Raw genomic sequence first — 25,944 nt, forward strand, 5'->3', positions numbered from 1 at the left:
CAATTCTGCAAAAGCACATAAGTTTTCATTTCCTATATCTGACATGTTGTCATGTTCTGAAAACATACATTGACGGTGTTGATCTGTTTCCTGCTATATTTACATATACTGTACATACACTAACAAAGAGGTAAATTGTACTTATATCTTTAATCTATATTTTTTTAATTTAGGCATCGTTTCCGTCTTGTATAAAAACCTTTTACTCCCTAACATTATAGAAACCCATCAAAGAATGGAGCAAACAGGTCACCTATGTTTTATTTTGTTTCCTTTTGTGTATCTGTGCCCATGTTTCATGTTGGCTTGAATCGGTAACTGAATTGCTGCGTAGGTTGTTTTGTGACAGAATAAAGTCAAATCATGATCAGATAATGAGACAGGTTATTAACAAACCTGCTTTTGTGCAAAGCGACTTACAAGTGAGGGACATCACTAAAGCTTCAATGTGGTAGGAGACCTTGGTGTAAGTACTAGGTGCTTCATCTTTTTAATTAGTGCAAAGAGATCAAGTAAAGAAGTGTATCGACAGTGCATAGTAAGTGATAGTTAGTCATGTTAGGTTGTTAGAGGTGTTAGGAGAGGACCCAGAATGTAACAAAATATTAATGATAAAAATAAGTAATACTTTAATTACATTGTTAAGAATTGAATGAAATGAATTGCCAAAAATAACAGTTCAATAGTCCTGTATGAATGAACAGATTTAGAATAGAATGTAAACAAGAGTATTCATGTACCTGTCTGAGTCTTTCCTCACTCTCAGCGAGAGCAACACCCTGAGCCTCAGACGGCATTTGTGGGTTGTTCGACAGTTGGCCTGGGTCTTGAGGGACACTTCCATTGTTACCCACAGCCGACTGCTCTTTCATTTCCATTTTCTCTGTTGACTGTGGACGAGGGGTCATGGGGGCTTGTTCAAATGGGTCATGGCCAGGAGTCAGACTGGGTCTTCTGGAAGGTGACTGAATAAATCCATCTTCAGACACACTTGGGTGTTTTGGTGTTTGTGAGCCTGGATGAGAGAAGGGCTCCTGAAGCCTGCCTTGGGGTAGGGGGAAAGGGTCCTGGCTTCCCATTGGTCCTGGCCTTGGCACTTGTCTGCTGAGCCCATCAGGACCAGGCCGTGGGGTCCCTGGAGGCTGGGCGTAAGGGTCATTAAGCATTGGTCTGGGGGCCCCAGGCTGAGGAAACATGTCGCTACTTCCTGGCCTTGATGTCCCAGGTGTGCTAGTAAATGGCTCTATTGGCCCCCTCTGGCTGCCTGGTGACTTGGAAAACCTTTCTCCCAATGATGGCCGTGGAGTACCAGGTGGCTGAGCATAAGGGTCCACTGAGTGGGAAGGTGACATCCTCTGTCCCGGGTGCGACTGATGAGTGAACTGGTTCATCCCACTGGGGCGTGGAGTAGCAGGAGCCTGTGAGTAAGGATCTGAGGATGGGCTAGGGATGTTTGATGGCTGACTGTAGTTGTCATGCGGACGCGGGGTACCGGGAGGTCGAGCATAAGGCTCGAAAAATTGACGAGATTGAGCACCGGGTTCGTTGATGGATCGCTGGTTAACTGTAGACTGAGAGAAAGGGTCAGGAGCTGGCTTGTTAGGACCAGAGGGCTGGGCGAAGGGGTCATATGTAAAGTGGTCAGGCCTTGGAGTGGAAGGTGCATGAGCATAAGGATTTCTAGACATTTGAGTCATTGGTCCTGGCTGAGCAAAGTGCCCCTGAGGGTGATGCTGGCCCATTCTAGGAGGACTGGTGAAGTTGTCATTCCCAGATGGTCTTGGGGTATGCGGAGGCTGAGCATAGGGGTCATTCTGCTGATTCTGAGAGAACCTGTCAGTAGGATGTGGACCTGGGCGGCTGAAAGGATCCTGAGCCTGAGGAGGGGGCATAGGTGTTTTGAACAGAGGGACCGAGCCAGACTCATTACTTCCGGGGATTGGTGTTAATAAAGGCCTTGAGTAAGGGTCAGACAAAATCATCCTGTTCTGGGCCATGCGTTGATAGGCCTCTGTTCTTATCATGGGCCTTGAGTACGGATCTCTGCCTGGTGAACCCATTGGTGGTCTTCCCTGAGCTGCCTGACTGGCCCTGGGTGGACCCATGGGCTTCAAAAAAGGGTCCATTTCCCCAGTTGGCCTTGGGGTGTCAGGAGGTTTGGCATAAGGATCACTGCTCATGGATGTTGGAGAGCCAAAAGATTCATGAGCAGGAGAGGGTCGACCTCTGTCCTGCTGCTCCATCAAGGAAGTTGGGGATTTACCAGATTCCACCATTCTGCGACAGGTATTTGGCCCGAGAGTTGGCGGTCTTGGAGTCCCAACCATCTTGGCATATGGGTCCCATGGAGAGGAGGGTCTGGAACCAGAGGAACCTGGTGAGAATACCTGCGGGGACTGAGGTTGGGAGGAAGGGCCAGATGGAGGCGGAGGAGGTGGGCGTAAGAACACATCCTCTGGAGGACCTGAAGTAGGCGTCCCTGGTAGCTGTGGCCTGGCAAAGGCTTCTTTAGAGTTGAGCTGCTGCATGGGGGACATGCTGCCATTGCTGGGCTGGGAAGCTGGGCTCTGGTTCCCACTGGTGTTGCCGTCTCCCTCTGACTGGCTGTTGGTCTGCTGCTGTTGCTGCTGCTGCTGTTGTTGCTGCTGGAGTTGCTCGTTCTTAACTTGCTCCAATTTCTGAGTGGCTTCAATCTTGGCTTGCTGTTTGCTTTTCTGCCTCATTTGCTGTTGGAAGGGCACAGTGAAAAATGGAATTAGACATCAAAAAGGATGCAGCAAATATCAGTCTCATGCCAAAAATGAACTGGACCTACTAACCACCAATGTCATCAGGGTTAATGTGGAGGATAGTGAAGTTGTTTAGGGAGCTTTACTAAACCACCACTTCTTAGCTGTCTTAATATAAAGTGGACCTGCCGCTGCATTCGCTGACTTCATTGCATACACTCTTACCTGTCTAAACTTCCACTCTTGTTCATGCTCTGACTCTTTTGGTTTCAAAGGGTCTTTAAACAGCAGTTCTGTGTCTAGTGGTATGTTGGGATCAAACACCTCAGGGGGCTGTTGCTGTGGATGATGCCTCTTCACCGTCTCATTCGACATCTGGACTTTGTTGATGCGCAGGGCTGCTCGGTTATCTCTTGCCTTTTGCTAAACAGCAAATCAATCACAATTGCAAAAAAAACAAAAAAACAAAAAACAAACAAAAAAAAAACACATCAGGCATGAATACTTTATAAACACAAGACTGCAGGAAAAAAAGAGGTTATTTGTGCAACCCTGATTTGCTAATAAGTGTGATACTGGAGAAATTTCACTCATACTAATTAAAAAAAATACTGGTGTGTGATGTTAAATTCTCTTTCACAGCATTTGCTTCAATATCTCTCTATGATACGTGAGGACTTCAGTATTAGCTGGCAAAGTCATATCAAAAGATGACTTCCAGTTGCCCTCATGAGTCCAACTACCTCAGAGTGGACTTCATGCTCACAACAGCATGATGGGTAAGAGCAATGACATTCAAATTTTACAACCTCCCACATGCATGGATCGAGCATCAGACAGCAACCGCACCAACATCCCAAACAGATACGACCTGAGACAGGGTACAGAAAATCATCGAAATGCTGGCTGTTTGTGAACATTGACTACTCTCTTTGACCACAGCCATCCTGTTTGTGATCCAGCAGCAGGGGTTATTTGGGCTTAATATTAAATATAACATTTCTATTTGATTTTGAATCAGTAAGGCCCTAAATCACTGAACATGTCCAATGGATTGCTGCTGCACTGCCATTTTTACCCACACCATTTAGTAATTTGACTTCTCCAATTAAACATTTTATTCTTTGGCATACTGGGTCTTTTGGTTGGATAGCCAGGATCCTCTTCATACTGTATACAGCACAGAGGATGGAGGTCACCCTGTTCACCCTGTCTCAATCAGGTATCTTAATAGTTGCACTGGGGTGTGGCATATCAAAAGAAAAAGCTATGAAAGAGAAGTGCCGTCATGTAAACCAGTGGCAAAATACCCTTAAAAATCACTAATGCAGGGTGCATTTTTTAATCAAGTCTAGGTCTTTGAAATTGGCCTCTGCCAGATAAAAATTACTTCTAGTGAACTTAATTACTGCAACCATAGTGAGTTCTAACACTGAGCAGAGCTTCCTATGTTAATTAGTTCATCTGTGAATGGCCGGATTTCAAATTGCATTGGCAAGAGGCAAGAGGCCAGATGCGATACAGGAGTCTGCCTTCTGCATACTAATATGTCAATGCAAATAGTAGTGACAGTTCAGCTTTAAGACAGTTGAAGAAAATTAGCAAATTCAACAGAATGGTTGATCTTACCACATATGGGGCCCTGTCTTGTGAACTAGCTTTCCTCCAAAGTTTTGCAATTTGCTTTACTCTTGTGGACCAGTCTGTTGAAAGAATGAGAGGAGGAGTTGTCATGCCAACAGTCTCACGGAGCATACAAGGTATTTTTTGATCTGTGTGACTGAGTCAGTGCAGTGGGTACACCCAAACAATGCCCAGAGATAAGCAGAAATAACAGGAATGACACCACAAACTAAAAAATGATCACTGACTCATCATGGACAATAAAGCTAGAGCCATACACCAACCTGGGTATTCCTCTTTGAGGTTGGGGAAATTGACATTGGTATAGAGGACGGGTGCAACAGTGGCTAGCTCTCCAAGTGTCTCTTCCTTCTCCCACTTAAGTGTACTCCTTTGGGCATTGGACATGGCTTCAGTCTCCCCCTCAGGCAGAGATCCAGGGGGTGTGGGGCCAGGGCCATGGGCCGGGGAGGGCCATGGACCAACTGCCTCTCTAGGCATCTGATTAAACTTTCTATCCCTGTAATAACAAAGGAAAAGAGGTGATGAGGTCACTATGGTCTGATTTTGCTGAGGTAAAAAACAAAACAAAAAATCAATCCTGAAACAGTTTAAAAGGAAGGAAGCATTACCTTGGATTGTCAGTGAAAGGCATACGGTTAAGGGGGGAGAAGTTTTCCGGGATACAGGGTCCTGCTCCTGGATTTGTGGGGAAGCGTTGGTTTGGTCCCATCATACCATTGATCATTGGCATCCTTGGGAACATGGGATTCCCTGCACATAATTTTTAAGAAGTGAATTAGATCCATAGACTTTAGAGTCAAGCTCTATATGTTTGACCATGACAAGGTGATAAATGATGTACCTGGGTTGGGGTGAGGCATGCTAGTGCCAGGTGTGGCAGGAAGGGTCCCTGGACCCTGGGGGTGAGGCATCTGTGGTGGTGGAGGTGGTTGGCTTGTGCTGGGGCTAAGGACTGCTGTGAAGAGATCCTCTACATCCTTACCCTCCAGCTCTGTAATAGAATGTGACAGCACAATGTTGTGTGTGTTAATATTCAACAAGGCAGGAGAGAAAAATTTATATACAACTCTCAAAATGTCAGAATGTATTCCTCCCCTCCCCCTTTTTTGTAATTACATTAGCAAATGGCCACGGAAGAAATCTTGAAAAAGGCAATTTATGGCCTTCATTAGGAGAGATAATAGGATAATTGATTTTGAACATTTACTGATTTAAAGACAACTGTACAATTTATCTCACTGACATGTAAAACTTTATTTAGCAAAATACTGAACCATGGTTCAGTATTGAAGTTCACAAACAAGTCATATTAATAAGCATGGGACAACACTGGATCAAAGTTTTATGAAAAGGATGAAATTACAAACCTGGAATTTTGTAAAGTTTGCTGAGAATTGATTCTGAAACAAAGAAAGAATCAGAGAAAGATTATTCATCTTATATTCAGTTTTAAAATAGCAGTGTAAAAAAACTGAAAGTGTCTGGATGTCTGGTCTTCTACACTGACCATCGGTGACCATCTTGTCTAGCTCTGGGCTGAGAATACCGTCCAGGGGTTCCTCTGGGAGGGTTCGAGGTGTCCTCCGGCCAGCTTGAGACTGGGAGGCCACTGGGGAACTGTCTGCCAGGGGCCCAATGTCCAGACCAGCTGTGGAAACACACACAGACATACAAAAACAAATCATAACATGCACACACACACACATACGCACACACGCAAACAGACACACGCACACAAAACAACCAACAAAATACCTGACCAAGAACGTGATCATAAATATAGACTTGAAGTAAGAACATGTTTATTGTCTTAGCAGCCTGTGGAATGCAATCAAAACTGAACAGTATATGATTACAGCTCCTTGGGGTGCCTGTGTTGTTTAAAGGGGGTGTTTTCAGAACTGTGAAGAGACAGACAGGTCATACTAATTCTCAGTAAAGATACACAAACACTTGAATGTTTGTGGAAGAAAATATTGCTGTGACGCGTCCATTACAAAGGTTGTTTGTACTAAATTCCTATCAGTCTCTTTGAAAAAGAAGGTTCTACCAAGTTAGGGATGATTGCATCCAATAGTTGGCAACATCTGTATTAGAACTAAATTATATCAGCCCATAGAACATTTAAACTGAACAAATCAGTCTTTAAAAAAAAAAGAAAAAAACAAAGGACATGTTTTTGTCATCCAACCACAGGTCTGAGAACAGAACACCTTCGACATCTTCAGGAACTGGAAGGACATTCACGGAGGCCCTTTGTTCTCTAAATTGCTTCATTCTAAGCTGTTCATTTCTTGAATACCAGGATGTCCTTGTCAGTTTGTTTCTTTTCTATCTTGTAAACAACTTTGATTAGGTAGCTATGAATTTGTTCTTGTATTTATTTTTAAAAAAATGTCACAACTGTGAGAAAGGGTTTAGGAGGCTCATAATCAAGGACTGACACACCATACGTATCTAAGTGAATAATGTGAACTGGGTTAGGGAAGTACAAAGCAGTTTATGAGTGTTAAAACAATCTGAAAAGGTTGAGAAAAGCTAAGTATGAAGCAGCTTATATACATGCACTCAAATAGAGACACACACTGTAAGAGAGGAAGAATGCACTAAAGCAAGGGATTAGTAGGCCATAGCACCCTTACCAAAAGGAGGAGGTGAGCTGTCAACCTGGAAGGGGCAAAAATCAAGACCTACAAGAACCCAAAACCAGATAAAATGAGTGAAAAAATAGTGAAGACATAACAAGCACAACACGCTTCAGACAATGCAAACAAACAAAAGATAAAATCAAAGATAAGAATGTGACATTAAAAAAATAAAAATAAAAAATCAATAAGTGGTGAAAGCAAAATAAAATTGCTGTCTGAGGAAATTTCTGAACCGAGAGGAAAAGATTTTGTAAACCTATGACTAGGTGACCATTAATAAATTCTTAGCGCTGTGACTGCCTGTGAGATATATGACGCACCAGAGTCATTGCTTGGCTTTCCGAGCATTCCCAAGATGTCTGCATCAGTGTTCAGAACATCAGATAGATCAACTAATGGTTCCTCAGACGTCTCTGTAGATGGGAAAAAAGGAAGAAACAAAAAAAGAAAGAACCAAACTGTCACAAATCATAATTGATGGTGATGTTGAACGGATTGTGATTTGGAACCATTTCTTTGGATGTAGAATTCGTTCTGGTTTAAACAAAAGAGGAAACTGCACAATATGTAAACAATAGTGATATTGAGTGGCCCCTGAGTGACTTGAAAATTTACTATATCATATTGATCTTCCAAGAGTATAATTTAACTGATTAAAGTGACTCTCAGAGAATTTCTACCAAACATATGAACTGTAATATCAGGATACCAGAATACTACAAAATCTTGAAGATGGAAAACACTGCTCTCTATCCTAAATGTCATAGATTCAGTCAATACTGTTGTCCTTCGGCCTCAAGTTTTGCATTACTGAATATTGTGAAAAGAAAGGAATGACAGCAAATATATTTTGCTTATTTAGTCTCTTACAAATGCAATCCGGTATCAATTTTATGCTAAACAATGTTTTCCCTTATGAATGTAACATTTTCTCTAAAACACAAACAGAATTAAAAAATAAATAAATAAATAAATAGAAAAACTGCCTGCAGGTCACTGTATTCAAGTGTACAATGTTTTAATTTTGAACTGCAAATCCAGCTTTTCTTAAACAGTGTGATAATTGAAAATGCTGGCCACTTTTCATTGGTGATGTACTTATACTCTTACTTTCTGTATGTCCACAATTCCAATATTCTGCTTTGAGTGGAAGCAAGGATCTATATCAAATAAATGTCTGGCCTCTCTATAAATGTGACATAACCCTCATAAGATAAATTCTAACCATACTATGGGTATGATTCAGTATCTCAAATTGCTTAGGTTTAGCCTTTGACAATTTCAACCTACTTCAATATATAACTGCTTTAGTAACTTGGTATTAAGAACAAAACATCAAAGACTGTCCATGAAAGATCTCGAGTTCTACTGTTGTCAGACAGACCTCTGTGCTCCTTCAATAAACAGCTACTTGAATGCTTTGTATATAGGTCTTTGCATATAAAAGTTTCATGTCTTGCTGCCCGTTTGACACACCTGACACACATTCGGGTCTGGAGAGTTTTTTTTTCAGTACTTTGATATTTTCTGATAAAAATCTGAGGAGGTAAAAGAATAATAGGTTTGTTGGGCTTTTTTAGTTGAAAAAGTTTGGATATTTTAGCAACTAGGAACAAGACCAACAACAGAACCAGCTATCGGACCCTATCCCTCTTCGACTGACACTGATTTGATATGTACCAGACTATGTGATGCAATACGAGGCAATAGGATGCAATTCCAACACAAGACATTCCAGTTTGCTTTTACTGCAGTTTAGCCAGTTGTTGCAACAAGGAATCTTAAAGAAATAATCTTTCTATCTGTAATGGTTTTCTAGTTTTAAAGAACTGGTTTCAGTAGTAGACTTTTTCACTGTGCATAGATGTTAGTGAGTGGTGTGTTAAACAGTGTGATGGCAGTGGCTGCACGCCATTTGGCCGTGTGGAAATCTGCTTAAATAAATACAGGTGGCAAGTATGACGTGGAATCTCATCTTGATCACCTGCTGATCAAACAGTGACAAGACTACATATACCATAAACAGGCAACGATTATGCTCAACAACATAATAAACCACCATTTGTTAGCGTGCATGGAACTTTTTCCATTTGGATTCAGCCATGACAAGACATGTGAAACATGTGTTTACCAGGCAGTATTGTTATTCTGTTTGTTTTCTGGCTGCACGACTAGTCATTCAGGTCGGCACAGGGAGTGTGTGAGATTTCATGTAAAATTGAGAGAAAGTTTGCGAGAGCAAGAGACAGAGTGAGTGGGCAGGGGAGACAGAGCGAGCTTGCAAAGAAAAGTGAAACTGAAACTTCACTTTATTTGCCACTTATGGACGGAAATTCTGCAAGTCTTTGGTTTAGGAGTAATGTGAATGGAACTGCAGTTGCTGACTCGAGTCTGAACGCTAATTCAGACCACAGATTAACCTTTGACACTTTGACTTTGTCTTGGATGAATGGGTGAAATCCAGTGTGAACATGTGTTCAGTGGACCTGGGTCATACCCATTTACTCCTGTATAAAAAGGACTAATACCTTCATTGGGAGAAAAATGCATCGAATAAAAGACACATTTAGGCACCAAAATATAAAGATAAACACAAAATTATCCGTTGTGTCAGTCTTTTTCAATACCTGTATCATTTCCCTTCCAGCACTGGTTTAATTCAAGCCGTTCTTAGTTCTCAGTAAGTCATTACATGCCTTGTATTGGATAACCAGAGTAATACGTACGTGCTGCTGAGGGTCTGCTAGGAAGGGATGTTGCTGAGGCACTGAGCAGAGGGTCTGACGAAGGGTCCAGGAAGCTGGTGGTGGGGTGCTTTCTCTCCACTTGGCTTTGCCCTTCTTCCAGTAAGCCTGGTTCGACCCCCTGCTGCCTGCTCTGCTTACTTTTGTCCAGCAGGTCCTTTCCAAAGAAAGCCTCCTGAACATGACATCACAAAGCACTGGTCACTTCTCTGTGCTGACACTTTTCAAAGTTTACCTTTCTTGACATCAGTCATGGGAAACACCATGTCACAAAGAAATGACTCAGTGCCAATGAAGGCCCATGAGAACTGACCAGAGTGAAACAGAGAAGCTCTGAAACTAGGAGTCATGTTGATGCTGATCCCACTTTTGTCAGCTCCCACCTCCCCCAACCACTTATACCCACAAGACTACTATCCTCAATGACATGTAACTGCAGCTCACTGCTGCACCAAGTCATTAAAAGCCCAACATGTTGCTATCTCAATAATTAATGAAATGTGCTTCACTGTGTCGGACCTTTAGGTTAGACTGAACACCCCCCCCTTTCTGCTACTGTTGTAGGATAAAGAGCAGCACTGACAGCTGCCAGTGGCTTAATGCACATCACATATCTATGTTTTGGCCAACACAAGGTGACACTGAGATATTGGCTAGTGACAAGGACCCTTGAAGTCATCTCCAGTTAAGTTTTCATATGTCAATTCACAACCCAGACAAGGAGCCATTTAAAGAGCATGATCAGAGACGAGTATCCTCTACTGTGAGTTCCTTTAGGCTGTTCCTCTTTCAAAAAAGCTCACAGAAGGGGCACCATGCATCAAAGTTCTGTAAGTGGTTTCCAGGCAATGTACTTTGGATTCCCAACCTTCCCAAGGGTGAGATAAAATGCATTTTATGAAGATATGGCGTGACAAGACCAGACAGTCCGTGTATGTGAACGCCAGGCTTGCATAACAATAAAACAAAAATAGTTTTGCAATCAACTGATGAAATAATTTGGTTTCACAAATGTAATAATGTTATGACTGTGCCTTTTAGATAATGTAATGTTTAGGATGAAACATCTACTATTAGAAAAATGTGGCACCTATGTTTATAACATGAGCTGCATTGATTGTTATTAAATCTTGTTATTTGTGAGTACTTTTGTAGCAGTTTACACTACAAGGTTATATAGAAGCTATACACTGACGTCCTGTTATATCCCCACTATACAGATTATTTGTTTACTGGTCAAACAGCAAGTGTGCTATCCAAAGTGACAGACCTGCAGATAGGTAGGAAATGCCTCCTCCAGTTTGGTTTTCTTCTTTCGGTAACGTTTCTTTATTTTTTCTGGGACCTCTGGTCCAGGGGGTGTCTCATCCACAGGAGTATCAGGCACTGCCTCTGTCCAACCTGCAACAAAGAAAAAAAAAAAAACATCATCTTTAAGCTCTTATTATGAAATTAAAACATAAACTGACGGATCGGGAGATAGTCCACTATAATGCACGTGTGGATAGATTATTGGTGTACAGACCCTCATCTTTTCCAACAAGGTTCTCTGTCACGGAGCCAGAGGAATCCTTTCTGCAGAGGGATCGTTTGGCCTTGCCTGGACCTTGGCCTGGACGGCTCCTCTGGCGGACCATGAACCCACCAATGCCTTTTAGGAAGAAATTTAATATTAATAAATCTACCAATAACAATACCATTTTGATATCACAAAGGTGATACGATTTGAAATATACTGAGTTTTGCCTGGCTTTATTAATTGTCCATTGCATTCAGCATGAATGCTCAGAAACAGTAGACAGAGCCCTCCCAAAGCAAGATGGCAGAGCTTTGCTAGAGCTACATCGTCGGGCATGTACTGCACCATTTTACGCTTCAGAGAAGCTGTCTCCTTCAATCAGGTGCCCTACCCGGCCGGTACGGTTTCCTCTTCCTCTTCTTGCCGCCGTCGGCCCCCTTGGAGTCGTCTTCTGCTGGCTCTCGCTCCAGGCTTGAGTCAGACTTCCCCTCACAATCTATGAGCTCCGCCTCTGCAAGAGGGAGAGAGCATTGATGATGAGTGACAGCCCTGCAGCAGAGAACACCCCAGCCAGGCCCCTCAACACAGCGCCGGGGTCAGTTCTATCTGAACTCCACTCAGTGGCAGGACATTAGCCTGATTGAAATTAAGTTCACCAGTTCCATTACTAAGGAGCTACATTTCCAGAGGGATTTTTTCATACTCCTTTCTTTTTTCAGTGGCAAGTTATATTATTTTTTTCAACTCTGACATAGAGAAACACTTTTGATAAGGATAAATATGGGGTAAGCAAGTTCTATTATTACTAATTAGTAGCATTCCATGCAAATTGTCTGCATCTTACCACAACTGTCTACGGCATTTTCTTAAACGAGGAATATCGTTTACATAAAGCTCAACCCATTCCTGATACTTTTATCTATTTATTCAAACACACAGTGCACAGCAGAAGTAGAAACCAGCAGTTTAAACTAATGATATTTACGCTGAGAGCCATCATCAGAAATCAGTTAGCAGATTGACATTTAACACATTTTAAAGATTTTGTCCATGAGAGAGGAGCTGTCCAAAAAAACATCCTTGCCACAACACTTCTATCTAGCTAGGTGTACCTAATAAACTGCCAACTGGGCATATATACAGCATTAAAAGAAATGTATGATGCAGGCTACATTCTGTTAATGCAGAGCTAATTGTCAAACTGCATTAGCTTTTAGTAATTTTAAGTGTGAACTGCACAGCTGTATAGTGTTGAAAAACATCAATACTGAAAAAACAAAAAACATCCACCCAGCTGGAATAATTGGAAAAAGCCAGTATTGATAGTCCACGTCACTGCTATACTTAAGGTCTCTGATAAACAGTCTTGAGATGAAAGAAGAAGATTGTGTGGGAAGACAAGTACCTCTGTTGTCCTCCATGTCTTCATCACGAGAGTGTTCTGAGAGGGGGTCTACAGGAGCTTGAAGCACTGCCACACTGTTCTGGTTAATGATTTTTAGCTTCAGCTTTGGCTTGGGTTTTCTGCGCCGTGACGCTGTAGCAGACAAGCTCTGGAGCTGGCATAGCCCTGACTCTGTCAAACAAACACCATCCTGGGTGTAGGTCCTTGATAGATCTGAAAAGACCAAAAACGAGAATGAGCATAAACTGTATAAGCTAAAGTCAAATCACCATCTTGTAGAAAGAAAAAAATACTTTTTATTGTTAAATGTAATCTATCAATTTTGAAGCTGTGAACTTACCCATTTCTTTTGCCTTTGTGACAATCTGCGTCATAACTACAGGCTCAATAGCGTCTCTGGCCTTGGTCACAACTGCAGCAGCACAGGGCAAACAAAAGCCATTAAAAACAAACAGCAGAAAGGCGAGGAACAAATGTCATGGTTGAGCCTATTCACTCTACTGCAGACACATACACACACAAAAAGAAAAACCCACTGTAAAAAAAAAAAAAACACATTTAGAAGAATCACTGCACTCCTACCTTTAGTGGTCTTGAAAGCTCGACACATTGTGCAGTCAAAGCTGCTTTCTGCGGCTTTCTCTACATCTTCCTCTGAATGGAGACCCTGACAAGAGGCATGGAACCATCTATGTACAGAGAGAGAGGAGAAAGCTTAGATAAGAGCAAACTATGTAAAAAACAAACAAACAAACAAAAACATTAGTACCACGAGGTCCTCTTGAATCATTGCTCACCTGTCACATTGGCGGCACTGCACGACGATGGTGCCTTCACTGTAGTCCACTAGGCAGATGGGGCATGTTGGAAGGCTGGCACAGGGTGCACACTGGGTGTAATTATTCTGCCAGTCACACCTTAGGCCTGGTGTGGTGGCGCCACACTGGGTACAGGACACACACCTGCAGGAGACACAGTGGACAGAGGTCATTCCACATAGGTTACTTCAAAGAGGACAGTTCAGATTAACTGAGCTGCAAAAACCCAGCCTACTTAGTACGCAAAGAAGTTAGCAAAGATGAAATTATTTCCTGTTCTTTTGTACAAATAACACAGTGCTCAATAATGTCTAATTGTTCCATTCCTTTTGTAAACTTTGCCTGTTTGAAGCAAATTTTGGGTGAGACGATTAACAAGTTACTCACCATTTGCACTTCCAGCTGTCCTTGGGTACGTTCTGCAGTGGGGGGTCCAAGCAGTAGGTGTGATAGCTGATGTCGCAGTCATCACACAGCAGCAAGCGGCCAGGATCTGTAGCCTGTCCACATGCCTCGCACACTGTACACTCCAGACAACGCCAGCCTTTACTCAGCACCACCTTGGTGATCTATGAAAATAACAATGAGACATTTATATGTAGGTATGTATGTGAAAGGATCGCATTTCTATTAGGTACTTACAGTATGTACACTGAATGTGTGGTGTACAAACTCAACAGTTAATGTACCTTTATGCCGACACAGAATGGATGGTAGCACTGGCCACACTGAGCACAAGCCAAAAGACGGCCTTCTGCTCCAAGGCCAAAACTCCCACACACCACACACATGTCCTAAAAGGAAGAAAGACATCATGAGTTATCTCATCTCCCTGAGCCAGTGAGAGCCCCACTTTTATTATTCCGATTTTCCACTCGAAATTTTTTTTTTTTTTCTGTGCTAAAAACAAAGAAACTAGTCAGCTACTGTCAGTTTCAGCTTGTCTACAAGAACAAATCTGACAACTGTTCAATATTTATCTCACTACTGTATCACATGGGTATCAATATGCTCTGCATAATCATTTATTGCCACTGGCTGTATAAGTAAAAGGTCACTGTCTATGTTGTTGCTATCCTGGAAGCAAGGAGAGGGAAGAAACTGCTTCCTTTACCCTAAACCTGCTTGATAGATAAGGACGCTGCAGTTGTCCTATATCCTCAAATATTAATGTGCATAAAAGCATCTTGAAATGCAAGGTTAAAGGAATACAGGATGCTTTTGGAAACATTGGACTTTTAACCAGGATAATTGAGTGAGCCCCTTTCAGCCCCTGCATCACATTCACATTTCACATCCGAGAGCCAGACAGAACAGTTTTTGCTCACTGACCGGTTTCACTTGAGCCATTCAGGATAAGTGACTTAATAAGCAGCACCTCAGCTGTATTGCTTAATTGATTAGTCAACAGTTTTTCTATAACAATACAAGATTTCAATCTCGCAATTACTATCCCACACCGCTAACTTCAGTTACTGCTTTCTTTAAAACCTTGATGAATATTTGACAGTGGTCATCAGTCACTTACTATTACTGTAAATTAAATTCAGTACAGGAGCATTACTTTGAAGGCAGAAAGTAAGAAACAATGAAATTTCAATATGATCCTGTGTTATATAATCCACTGCACTTCCTGCAGGCAGTTGGCAGGATCTCCACAGGAATTAATGATCTCCAGAGGAAGAGATCTTTAAGTACAGATTTAATTTCAGGCAATCTAAGTGAATGGAGAAATGCGTGGATCAGTATTTAAAATGAAATACATCAGCACACTCTTAATTAAAAAACAACACAACACCTGTTTTAGTGTGAAACTGTCATTGCTGGAGAATATGACCACTGTGTTATGCATGGCATTCTCCTCCTCCTCCTTGACTGGGTATGGTGTTTCTATTGTAGTGATCTGCATATCAAGGAAAGAATACACAAAATAAACAAATATGAGTATTTAGGATTCACATACTACAGTGGATTAGTTAGTGTCAGCTATTACCATCTACTATTCACAACTGCTTAGTCAAATTTTTAGCGATATCGAGGAACTGGCCCCCAGGAAATGTGCAACCTTTACCATAAAATGAAACTAGCAGTTTTCTCTGCCATTAACATTAATGCTGCTTATAATACATCATCCATGTCTTTAGCTGGAGGGAAAACAAACACTCATTTGCATATGCAATATTTGCTAAAGACATCAAGAAATCATCCAGCTGATAGCACATACCCCAGGGTTGATGCTGGGACTCGCTCCATTCTTGCCTCTGGCCCTGCCGCGTCCAGCTCTACCTGACAGACCTGCCCCTCTGGGCCTCCTCCTCCCAGGGAAGCCTGAACCTCGACCCTGTGGAGGCAAGACATAAAAAATAAATAAGTAATTCAAAAAAAAAAAAAAAAAAAAAAAAAAAAGAAAAATCAGACCAGACAATGACCACTCCTCATCTCACTCGTCATTTGCAGAGGTCTGTTTCACTTTTGTACATGCACAGTTTGCGCAGCAGACAAGATTTAAAGGTTTGCCAGGGGGGAACCTTCCACCACTCCCAGTTCAAGTCTAGAAATGTAGTGTTATGCTGTTTGTTGCTTGGATGCAAGCTGCTACTGCAAAGCCTGTCTGACAAGTGATTTACCTAATACATTCACATATTTATTTTAGCACTGTGATGGCTTTGAAAAAAAACAGTTAATTCTAAGAAAGGATAAAAAAAAAAACAACAAAAAAAAACCCATAACTTTTTAGAAATCGCCAACATTTGAGCATCATGCAACTGCTCAACAAGATGAAAAAATAACCAGTCAAACTGATTCTTGACATTTTGATAGTTCATGGAAATGGCTGTTATTTGAGATACACTACAATTTCTGCCAGACAGCCAGCAAATGATAGAGTTGAGAAAAGGCTCTGAGCTGTTGTTCTAGCAATGTGAGTTCAACTGCGCCTTTGGCACATCTCTGACAGGAGGCCTCTGCCTAATCGTGACTGTCAAACCTAAGTCTAACTGAACCTTCCAGCACCTGCCCCAAAATCCCTTCCTATTTACCCCCACATTTGGCCCTGATCCCATCTGAGGCCCCTCCCATCCACTGTGCTTTCTGACAGACGCACTGTATGATGGTGTTTAACCTGGACTGGACCCCTGACACAGCATACAAATTAACCCTCACCCAGCTTTGTTAAGAGTAATTACTGTCACCATGGCAACCAACTGCCACAGACTTTTTGCTAAGTCAAAATCAAAGAAGAAAAAATATATAAATACTTGAACATGTTTGAATAAGACAGAAAAAAGAGCACAGCAGTGCATGTTTGACAAAGAGGAAACAGGACACAATCATTCATTAGTGAAAAACTATTACATCCTATTCTTATTACTCCACACCCTTGATCTCTCAATTCAACTGCAAAGCCAGCAAAACCAATTATCATCACAGCCACATCTTTCAGTTCCACTTCATAAAGTCAGTAGCTTAGACACTGGTTTTTGAATCTCCTCCTCTCACTGTAAGGTGGTGGTAATTGTTAGTGTAGGCTACAAAATTCATCACAGTGACATTCAGGAACACTCGGGGAGTGTGCGTCACTAGGGTAAACAGAGGGCTAACAGAGGGCAGCTGCTGCCCTGCCGTCTCTGGTGAGCCACAGTATTTACCACTCTGATGCTCCAGCCGGGGCTGCCAGAGGACTGCCTGGTCTTTGGGACGTCCCACCCCTCTGGCTGGTCTGGCGACCAGGACAAGGGGGAGCTCACACTGCTATGGGGGCTCCATGCACCCTAAGGTAAGGGGGGGCGGGTGAGAGAGTGAGAGAGAGGGGGGGAGGAGGGCGACAAAATGCAGCAACTTAAAAACAAAGCCAGCGAAGAAATAAAACATACAAAGAAAGATGTTAGAGATGTAGTGAGCTTCTAATGTAGCTATTGGGGAAGTATTCAATACACACCCATCTTTGCAGAGCTACAGTATGGGAGAGCATCAGATGTGCCGAAAGGTGTTTAAGTTATTAGGTTACATTCTGTGTTAAAGCCAATCCTTAGGGTTTTCATGCATATGAGTTAGGGGGGCATGTTTCTAATAGACTCTTTGTAGAGGCAAAACTAGTGAGCACAATTGTGTTAGTTGCATTTCACACAGCAGGATCTGCCAGGGCATCATGGCACTATAAAGCAGGAAAAGAGGCTCTGTAACCTCTCGCCATGACAACGGTGTATGTTTGGCATGTTGACAAAACAAGGGGAATTGCGTCAGCACGGAAGCACATGAACCCATCAGACAAAAGCATGCTGGACTAAAGAGGAGTAACATTCAAATTTCTGGAATAGATTTCCCCAGGCCTTGTGTAACAAATTAGTTTGGGCCATATGTTTACTTAAGAGATGGGATATATCTGGGGAAAAAAAAAAAACATTTCGCAAACTAAATTAGTCTACCCTCACCAGCATCATTCATAATATATTATAGCCATGGGTGTCATTCAATTCCCATTATTATTTGTCTGAGAGAGTCTATATTCAGTGTCAGTGATAGTCTATTATAATTCACTTGTTTTAGCGACACTGAGACACTAATATTAGGACGTTTTTTCACAGCCACAAGTGACCCACTGCATTTCATGGTGTAATATGGAGATAACTTGGACATGGTAATGGTAGTGGTAATTTGTGACTTGATGAATGCTCATTCTCAATGGGACAATAAAGTGGCACATGTTTGTAACATGGACATGAGATGAGCAGAGACCGATGACCGTACAACTGAGGTGGAATATGCTGAGGATGGTCAGTAAAATGTGTTTCAGCCATTAAAAAAAACAAACACACAAACAAAAAAAAAAAACACGACAATTCCTTCTCGAAATAATTAATACCTCAACTGAGCTCTGTATGAACACTGTGACTAACTAGTCATGTGGTGCACAAACATGTGAAGAGGGCAAGGGGAGTTGAGAGGGAGCATCATTTGCTGTACTGTCCTCCTGTTATGCTTGAATACTACTACAGTAATGCTACTACTACTATTACAAAAGAGAAAAATGATTAGCATTTAAAAAAATTAAATCGGCATAACTGTAAAACATATCTTAAACTGTACAAGCCCCTTCAACAAATAAAAAAAAACCAAAAAAAAAAACAAACAGAAAAACAAACACAAATCCTCCACCTCTTAGAGCAGAGCCCACAGGACACATATGCCATTGGAGTACACGAGGTATGAGCACCATTTATTAGCTCCAGGGATATATCATTTGGGCAGGGACAGTGAAAAACCACCCAAATCCTGACACAAAACGCATCAGTGATTCTTCGTGAGGTGATATCCAGGTTCCTACCTGTTTCACTCGTGGCCTCCCAGGAGAAAACTTCCTCTTGGTAATGGCTGGCTTTCCCATTCCAATCTTTGGGGTGAGTGGTATGAGGGTGGTGGTGGGCATCACGCTGCTGTGGTCACCCAGTGAAGGTAGGATATGGGTCTGTGGTGGCTCTCTCGGAGATGTCCCTCGGAGTAGAGGGGAGGAGTGGGAAGAAGAAGAAACCATTTCAGCCAACCTTTCCACAGACGTCTTGAGGGGTTTCTCCTCTGAAGACAGGCTGGGAAATGACAGATTAGGCTTGCTCTCTGGTGTAGTGTCCATCTCCTCTGATGTAGTGGAAGCTGAGGGCTTAACAGTCTCTGCCAGATTCCTGTGAAAAATACCCTCCCTCATCTCCTTGTTAAGTTCTTTTGGAGCAGTTTCCAGAAAAGAAGCCCTGACTACATCCATACTTGAAGGTTGGGGTAGTGAGACTTCCATTGGTTGGTCCGTGAAAGGTACTGATGCAGTACTTGGTTCTTTGGTGGCTGAGATGATGGCCTTAAAATCCTTTGTGCTGGGGTTGGCCATGCCCTGTTCAGAGCAGGCCTCTGTCTTTGCTGGTTTGATTTGTAATGTGGTGTCCGGTGTCTGTAGAGCCTCTGTAGAGAGCTGGGCTGGAACAGACTCCGGCTCCTGGCTGGGAGTCGCTGAAGATGCAGGACTCTCTGTAGATGTGAGCTGGGTTCTTGCTGCTGGTTTTGTTTCTGTTGGAGGAAATACACAGTGGTCAGAAAAACATATATTGATATAGCCACATCATGCACATCATTAACAAATGAAAAATGATAAAGTGGAAACCAACATAACACTAAGCTAATGGACTTCATGTGATCAGCATCGCGACAGAAATGTTTATCTCATTAATGTAAATGACACATGGATTTGGTGGGAAGTGGTCTGGTCTAATAGTAGTTGTAAACAATGTTTACACGGCATTTTAACAGCATGAATAAACTGTGAGCAATATATTTAACACAAACTTTTACAACAACAATCACTGTTATGTTATTACAAATCAACATGAGGTTCGACAATGCAGATTAATTACTAAATACAAGCTGTGAGTACAAACCTGGTTTGAATTCTGTGAGGAGTCTGTTGACAGAAGGTTCAGTAACCTGTCTCTCAACATCTGCTTCCACTGAGACATCTGAAAGAAAGAAGATTCATTAAAAAAGGAGCTTCTATGAAAAAAAAGGAATGCTCGTATGTCAATAGAGAAACTAAAGAATCTAAACTGAAGAGGCTGGATAGACTTTGAGCACATTAAGATAAAGTGGTAAGGCAATGAAGAAATAAAGAAAGCAGACAGTACAGAAATGTCAGGCTTGGATGCCCAGCAGTAACCCCGATGGAGAAAAAAGATAAAGACATTTCTGCTCGCATCAGTTCTAAACCACCTATTTAGAGCTGCAGCTAACAATAGTTTTCGTGATCAATTAATCTGCTAATGATTTTTTCCAATTTATCATTTAGTCTTAGATAGATAAAAAAAAATATTGAAAATGGCCATCACAATTTCACAGAGCTGAATGTGACATCTTAAAATGTCTTGTTTTGTCTGAACCAACGTCTGAATACCTCAAAATATTTGGTTCACAATGAGGTGTGACAGAGAAAAGCAGAAAATGTGCTCATTTGAGTGACAGTTTCACTATTTTCGGATGAAAAATTACTAAAATGATTAACTGATAATAAAAGTAGTTAATTGTTTTTCTGTCAATTGACTAAATGCTTAATTGACTCTAGACAGATATTCCAAAGAAACTTAAACCAAACAAGACTGTACTATGAGATGAATCCTGAAGTTGTGGGAAAAAATATTAATGTCATCTGCTTTTAGTAAAATCACAGTTTTTCTTTGAAAAAGGTGAACAATTTTCTTTATAAACTCTCATTTAACACATAAAACTATTTGTTGCAGATTACCAATTATCTCTTCAACCAAAAAAATAATTTTATATGGTTCTTTACAAGTGCACATAGAAAAAGATTAGACATTATATAGGGATGTAAAATTAATTTTGCTGTTCATACTTAATGAACTGTTACATGAGCCTTGAAATGGAAGTGACAGAAGTGTTACTGGAAGGGGGGTGGCTTTCCAGTTACAAGCAGTAGAGACAAGCTTGTATCAGGCTACATTTGGTATTAATCTAGGTTCTCCTTCTCTCTCTCTCTCTTTGGCGTTGTAGTGTCTCCTATCCTCTCTCTCCATTTGGTTTTGTATCAAAGACATCAATGCATTTGACTAGTCTGGCATGAATAGAACTAGTCATTCCTGGCTATCAGGCATCCACACATCGAGCCAATATACTGCCAGACAGCCTCTGACAGTACAGATAGCCTAGTCTTAACGAGGCACCCACCATTTCAATCCACAAGTTCCCATGTCACACTGATCCTGACACACACATGCACCTGCTAAGCATCTCTGCCAGGGAAGGGAGTAACCATGACAACCAACATCCCAGGGTCTGTGTGCTCTGGGCTCATGACTGTGCAGCTTGCAGGTGCTCATCCGGTGCCGATGCCAGAAAGTCAATTAGGAGATGGGCTTCCAACCATCTCCAGCCTTCAACTATTGACCAAGCTGAACACACATTCTCATTCATATTAACACCCTGCTTCCTATATCTCCTACTGTGAATACTGTGATGCTTTAGATAAATACTTGGCTTTGATTAATGCAGCAGAGGCCTTAAGTCAGGTCTAACTTTCCCTCACTGAATGGATCTGTCAATTGAGTCACGGTAAGCCTGCTGTTAAACCCTGAGTGGTGGAGAATCCTGGCAGGTAATAACAGCTCTGGTTAATGACTTTAATTACATTACATGTGTGGGCGGGTTGGCAGTAAAGTCATGATCTCACATAACAAAACCAAAATAAATAAATAAATAAATATATATATATATATATATATATTTCAGTAATTTTCAGCACATTATCAAAATAAAGTCCTTTCTCTTATTTGGGGCAGGAATATCAAATACAGTGCAAAAAATGCAATGAAAACTTTACCCTTCAATTCGAGAAGCTAGAACCCACATTCCTAAACAACATCTACTACCAGGTGCAGAGAGCATTAAGACATGCATACTGGGAAACAGGTAAAGCTTGACTGAATCTTGTTTTCGCTTAACAAACCTCCAAAAGCTCATCTCAAATCCATACACAGCTCACGTGTACACTCAACACATATTTAAAACCACAGTGGGGGAGGCATTGCATTGCCAGCTACGTCCAATGATAAAGCAGTTCATGACCACAGGAAAAAGCTAGTAAAATGTGAGCACATGTGTATGGTAAGCAGAGCGAGCAAGCTGTGTGAGCAGCCAAGAATGAGCCAGTGTAGCTCTAAGGCAGGTTTGCAGACGGGGGATCTGATATCATCACCATCATGCTGCTCCAACCCATTTTCTCCTGCCACTGGAGTCTGCTGTCTAGACAAGAGTGGGCAGCCTAGCTACCACTGGCATCCCCAGCCAGATCTCAGACCGCACATGAACCAGAGTGGAGGTGCAGCCCTGAACTTCAGACAAACAAATACCAGCATCATTTAACTCTGTTTGTCTGTACAGCTTGCACTATAACAAATTACAGAAATCCTGTGACCAGCGACTGCGACTAAATACCCTCTATCTAGAGATGCTTAACACTCTGCGTTTAAGTTCAAGTCGAATGACAAAGGGTTTTGACTTGAAAACAAGATGGCTATTTCTAGAAATTTCACTGAAGGTGAGTTAAAGAACCATAATTACTGTTACTTTAAAACAACACAACTCTTGTGTTCAGCCCAAACCTCAAGTCCCTGAATCCAAAGGCCATAAGTCATAGTCTGAATCTTGTTCAAGCCACTGTATAACAAACAAATCCTGTTGTATCTTGATTTACTGTCACACACCTGGTGCTGGCAAGCGCACACACAGCGATGCACGAGAGGATCGTAATAAACAAAAATTAGCTTTGGCAGACATGGCCATAGAGCCTTATCAACCTCTCCCTGTGCTAAGTAGTATCAACAACTCTGGCCTAGTCTGAGAGTCAAATTGAAAGTCAAAAGTAAAATTAAATTACAGTAGTATGAGCAGGTAACTCAACTGTCCATCTCTGCCTCAAGCTGCACTGTGTAGTTTCAATTCCCTATGAACTAAATTAAAAACCTAAAAAAAAAATAAGTGTTCAAGTATCAGTTTCTCATTCACATTGATGGGCAGCAAACACTACTTCCCCCAGGAGAAACACTGGAGAAACAAAGTACTTTCATTTTTGAAAACACAGAATTACAAAGACAATGGAGTCGCTTTAATCTGACGCTAGTTGGACACCATCTGCTTATTGGGGAGTCCTCAGAAAATGCTCCAAATAAAAGACCGAGTGATTCTCCCTGGCCCTAGTCCAAAAAACTCTCTTCCCAATCCTTTCATCTGCAACAACTGTGACTTTCAAAACTTTATCAGCGCTGACACTACGGCCCAGTTTGGTGTTGCACAGCCAAAACTTTCAACTGCTTCTGCATGGCTAGAGGCTGAGTCAATGGACCCTCAACTACAAAGATTGTCTTTAATTTCCAATCATATAACCTGGTGCTTCTGTGGATTCTTTCATATACATCAAAAGAGTTACATTCCTTGGCTTGTCCTTGCACTAACAAGACATGATTAATATGGTGATAAAACAGATTAGATTCCCAGGAGGGACACTTGGGGAATAAAGGAAAATAAAACTTCAAGATAAAAAATTAAAAGACAAGGAAATAGATCAGAGCAGTTATCTTCCTGTGTATAATCTAACCTTTTTGGAACAAAGACCCACCAGGCTTCTGGGCTGACGTGGCCAGCTTCTCCTCCTGGACAGTAGCCTGAACAGGCTCTGGATCTGAGTGCAATGGAACAGCAAGTAATTCCGGTTTGGGGTCATTGTGCATTTCAGGAGGCAGCTGAGTGCCAGGTTCTAGGTCCGTGTGCTTTTGAGCCAGCTGTAGGCTAGTCTCAGTGTCTGTGTGCATGGAGGCAGGCTGAGGGCTGAGCTCTGGGCCAGTATCCATATCCTCTGCCTGTAGCGTCTGCTCTGCAGCAGGAGACCTGCAGTTGGAACAGACATAGTCCTCTCTGGGGTGGATTTCTGCTTGGCCTGAGTTCTGACGCTCGCACTCAAGGTGTAGCCATCTGAAAGGAGTGCAAAGGAATTTAAAGGATTGTTCGACAGAGACCTCTGTGCAATGCTAAAATGTGACATATTTATTACTGCAGTTTTCCTAGTGTTTCCTTAGTGTTACTAGGAAACATGAAAAACAAAATTGTTGCATTCATTATTACATATCAGCGTTATAAACAAATGTTCATTACCTTTTACAAGTGTGGCAGAATAGTAAGTCTTTGTGATGCTCAGGGTCCAGGATACAAGAACACGTAGGACAGCACAGAGCAGGGTCCTGGTTTTGGACGCAGTTCTCGCACAGCAGGCTGGTGTGATGCCATTGCCCGCTGGTTCGTGTTCCACATTGGATGCAAACTCTGCAGTTCTGCGTAGCAAAGTAGGCCTTCTTAGTACCATGTCATTTAAAGTCATTCAGACACAATGCAGTATGAATAACAGTGTGTCTGCAATGCAGATTTGGCACTTTCGTCACAGAATGGGAAATAAGCATGAAACCTCTCGAGGCCCACAGTGAGCTTGTGTACATTTAAGACTCTTTCCAACAAAATTTATGAGGCAGTACTGGGGAATAAGACTGAACTAGAACTACTGCCTTGTGGTTGTATGCCTCTGCCAACCAATCAAGTGGCAGGAAATATGGTCACAATCTCCCCTTCCTGAGTTACGGTGTTGAATAATGGTCAGAAGTCCTTTTTGTAGAACAATATGAAGTCAAATGGTCATCACTTCTTCATTTTATCCTTTTAGACATTTGTGCTACATTTAGTCATAATTAGAGTATGAATTATGGAGTTATGGCCAAAAATGTGTTTAGTCAGGTCATGGTGACCTTGACCTTTGACCACCGAATGCTAATGAGTTCATCACTGAATCCAAGTGAACGTTTGAGTCAAATTAGAAGAAATTCCCTCCAAGCGTTCCTGGAATATTGTCATACAGACGAATGGACAGACAACCTGAAAACATAATGCCCCCAGCCACAGCTGTCGCCAGTGCAGAGGCATAAAAATAACATCAATATTTTCAGAGCTTCATGGAATGAATTTACAAGGCAATGCTCTAATCAGAAGGTTCATTTAGAGTAGCTGGTTCTGAGTAGATGCCATTAGATTTACACAGAATAGTACAAATAGTCTATTTTTGAACATTAACACTGGCATCAAAATAATTATGTTTCAACTACATAGCTGCATAATGGTGTGACATAATGTTACAAATGATCGTCACTTGAAATCTAAGCAAGCTGTCAAAATATGGAGTACATCTATGAACTTTTTCGTTTTCTGCTTCGTCTTAAACCAATTTCATTCTGTTCTTTGCGTAAGCGACTTGACAAAAAACATTTTTAAATACTGCTTTACAAAAAATACTGAACAGTTTTGTTGACCATAGTGCTGTGAGCAACAGAACCACAGAGTGGCACAAGCAAATAAATAACAGCATTTTTTGATGAAATATCCACATTGACAGCATGCGCCAGCAAGCAGAGCTGCTTTGGGTTTAAAAAAAAAAAAAGAAAAGAAAAAAAAAGTGATCATTTGGTTTCTATCTCAGCCGCATGCCTTTTAAGTTTCACTGTTCATTTAAAATGGCACTTTGACTTCAGTATTTTATTCATACTAGAAATAAAAAGAAGCTGCCCAAAACACTATATATTTAAAAAAAAAAAAAAAAAAAAAAAAAAAAAAAAAAAATAAAAAATAAAAAAAAAAAATAAAAAAAAAAAATTAAGTAATTAAATAATTATATAAGTGTATATATATCTATAATATATATTGTATGTAATAATACTGCTATAATAAATAAATGAACAGGGTAAGATTTAAATGAGAAATTAATGAGATGGAGGGGTGTATTTGGAATTAGAGTTTGGGGCAGGAGAAATAAGTGCTAAAGGTAAAAACATAAGTGCTTGTACAATAAAATT

General features: G+C 41.4%; 1 protein-coding gene across 1 annotated transcript in view; it reads right to left on the bottom strand.

Moving 5' to 3' along the window:
- kmt2cb (lysine (K)-specific methyltransferase 2Cb) overlaps positions 1-25,944 on the bottom strand; it is a 60,687-nt gene that overhangs the window by 15,814 nt on the left and 18,929 nt on the right. The window contains exons 11-37 of the mRNA XM_087179574.1: positions 24,206-24,399; positions 23,673-24,025; positions 19,930-20,007; positions 18,834-19,561; positions 17,158-17,280; positions 15,735-15,851; positions 15,309-15,413; positions 14,200-14,304; positions 13,898-14,079; positions 13,490-13,654; positions 13,275-13,381; positions 13,033-13,104; positions 12,693-12,905; positions 11,679-11,798; positions 11,294-11,419; positions 11,039-11,169; positions 9,751-9,943; positions 7,345-7,437; positions 7,019-7,066; positions 5,884-6,024; positions 5,744-5,776; positions 5,218-5,367; positions 4,985-5,126; positions 4,637-4,872; positions 4,359-4,432; positions 2,955-3,152; positions 741-2,726 (exon numbers count right to left, since the gene is read on the bottom strand). Of these exons, the coding sequence (XP_087035700.1) occupies positions 741-2,726; positions 2,955-3,152; positions 4,359-4,432; positions 4,637-4,872; positions 4,985-5,126; positions 5,218-5,367; positions 5,744-5,776; positions 5,884-6,024; positions 7,019-7,066; positions 7,345-7,437; positions 9,751-9,943; positions 11,039-11,169; positions 11,294-11,419; positions 11,679-11,798; positions 12,693-12,905; positions 13,033-13,104; positions 13,275-13,381; positions 13,490-13,654; positions 13,898-14,079; positions 14,200-14,304; positions 15,309-15,413; positions 15,735-15,851; positions 17,158-17,280; positions 18,834-19,561; positions 19,930-20,007; positions 23,673-24,025; positions 24,206-24,399 (6,213 nt within the window). The remainder of the gene's footprint in view (positions 1-740; positions 2,727-2,954; positions 3,153-4,358; positions 4,433-4,636; positions 4,873-4,984; positions 5,127-5,217; positions 5,368-5,743; positions 5,777-5,883; positions 6,025-7,018; positions 7,067-7,344; positions 7,438-9,750; positions 9,944-11,038; positions 11,170-11,293; positions 11,420-11,678; positions 11,799-12,692; positions 12,906-13,032; positions 13,105-13,274; positions 13,382-13,489; positions 13,655-13,897; positions 14,080-14,199; positions 14,305-15,308; positions 15,414-15,734; positions 15,852-17,157; positions 17,281-18,833; positions 19,562-19,929; positions 20,008-23,672; positions 24,026-24,205; positions 24,400-25,944) is intronic.

The sequence above is a fragment of the Seriola lalandi genome, unplaced genomic scaffold (genome assembly GCF_002814215.2).
Source record: "Seriola lalandi dorsalis isolate HSWRI2012SDOR001 ecotype SW California unplaced genomic scaffold, Sedor1 jcf7180002054855, whole genome shotgun sequence".
Lineage (NCBI taxonomy): Eukaryota > Metazoa > Chordata > Actinopteri > Carangiformes > Carangidae > Seriola > Seriola lalandi.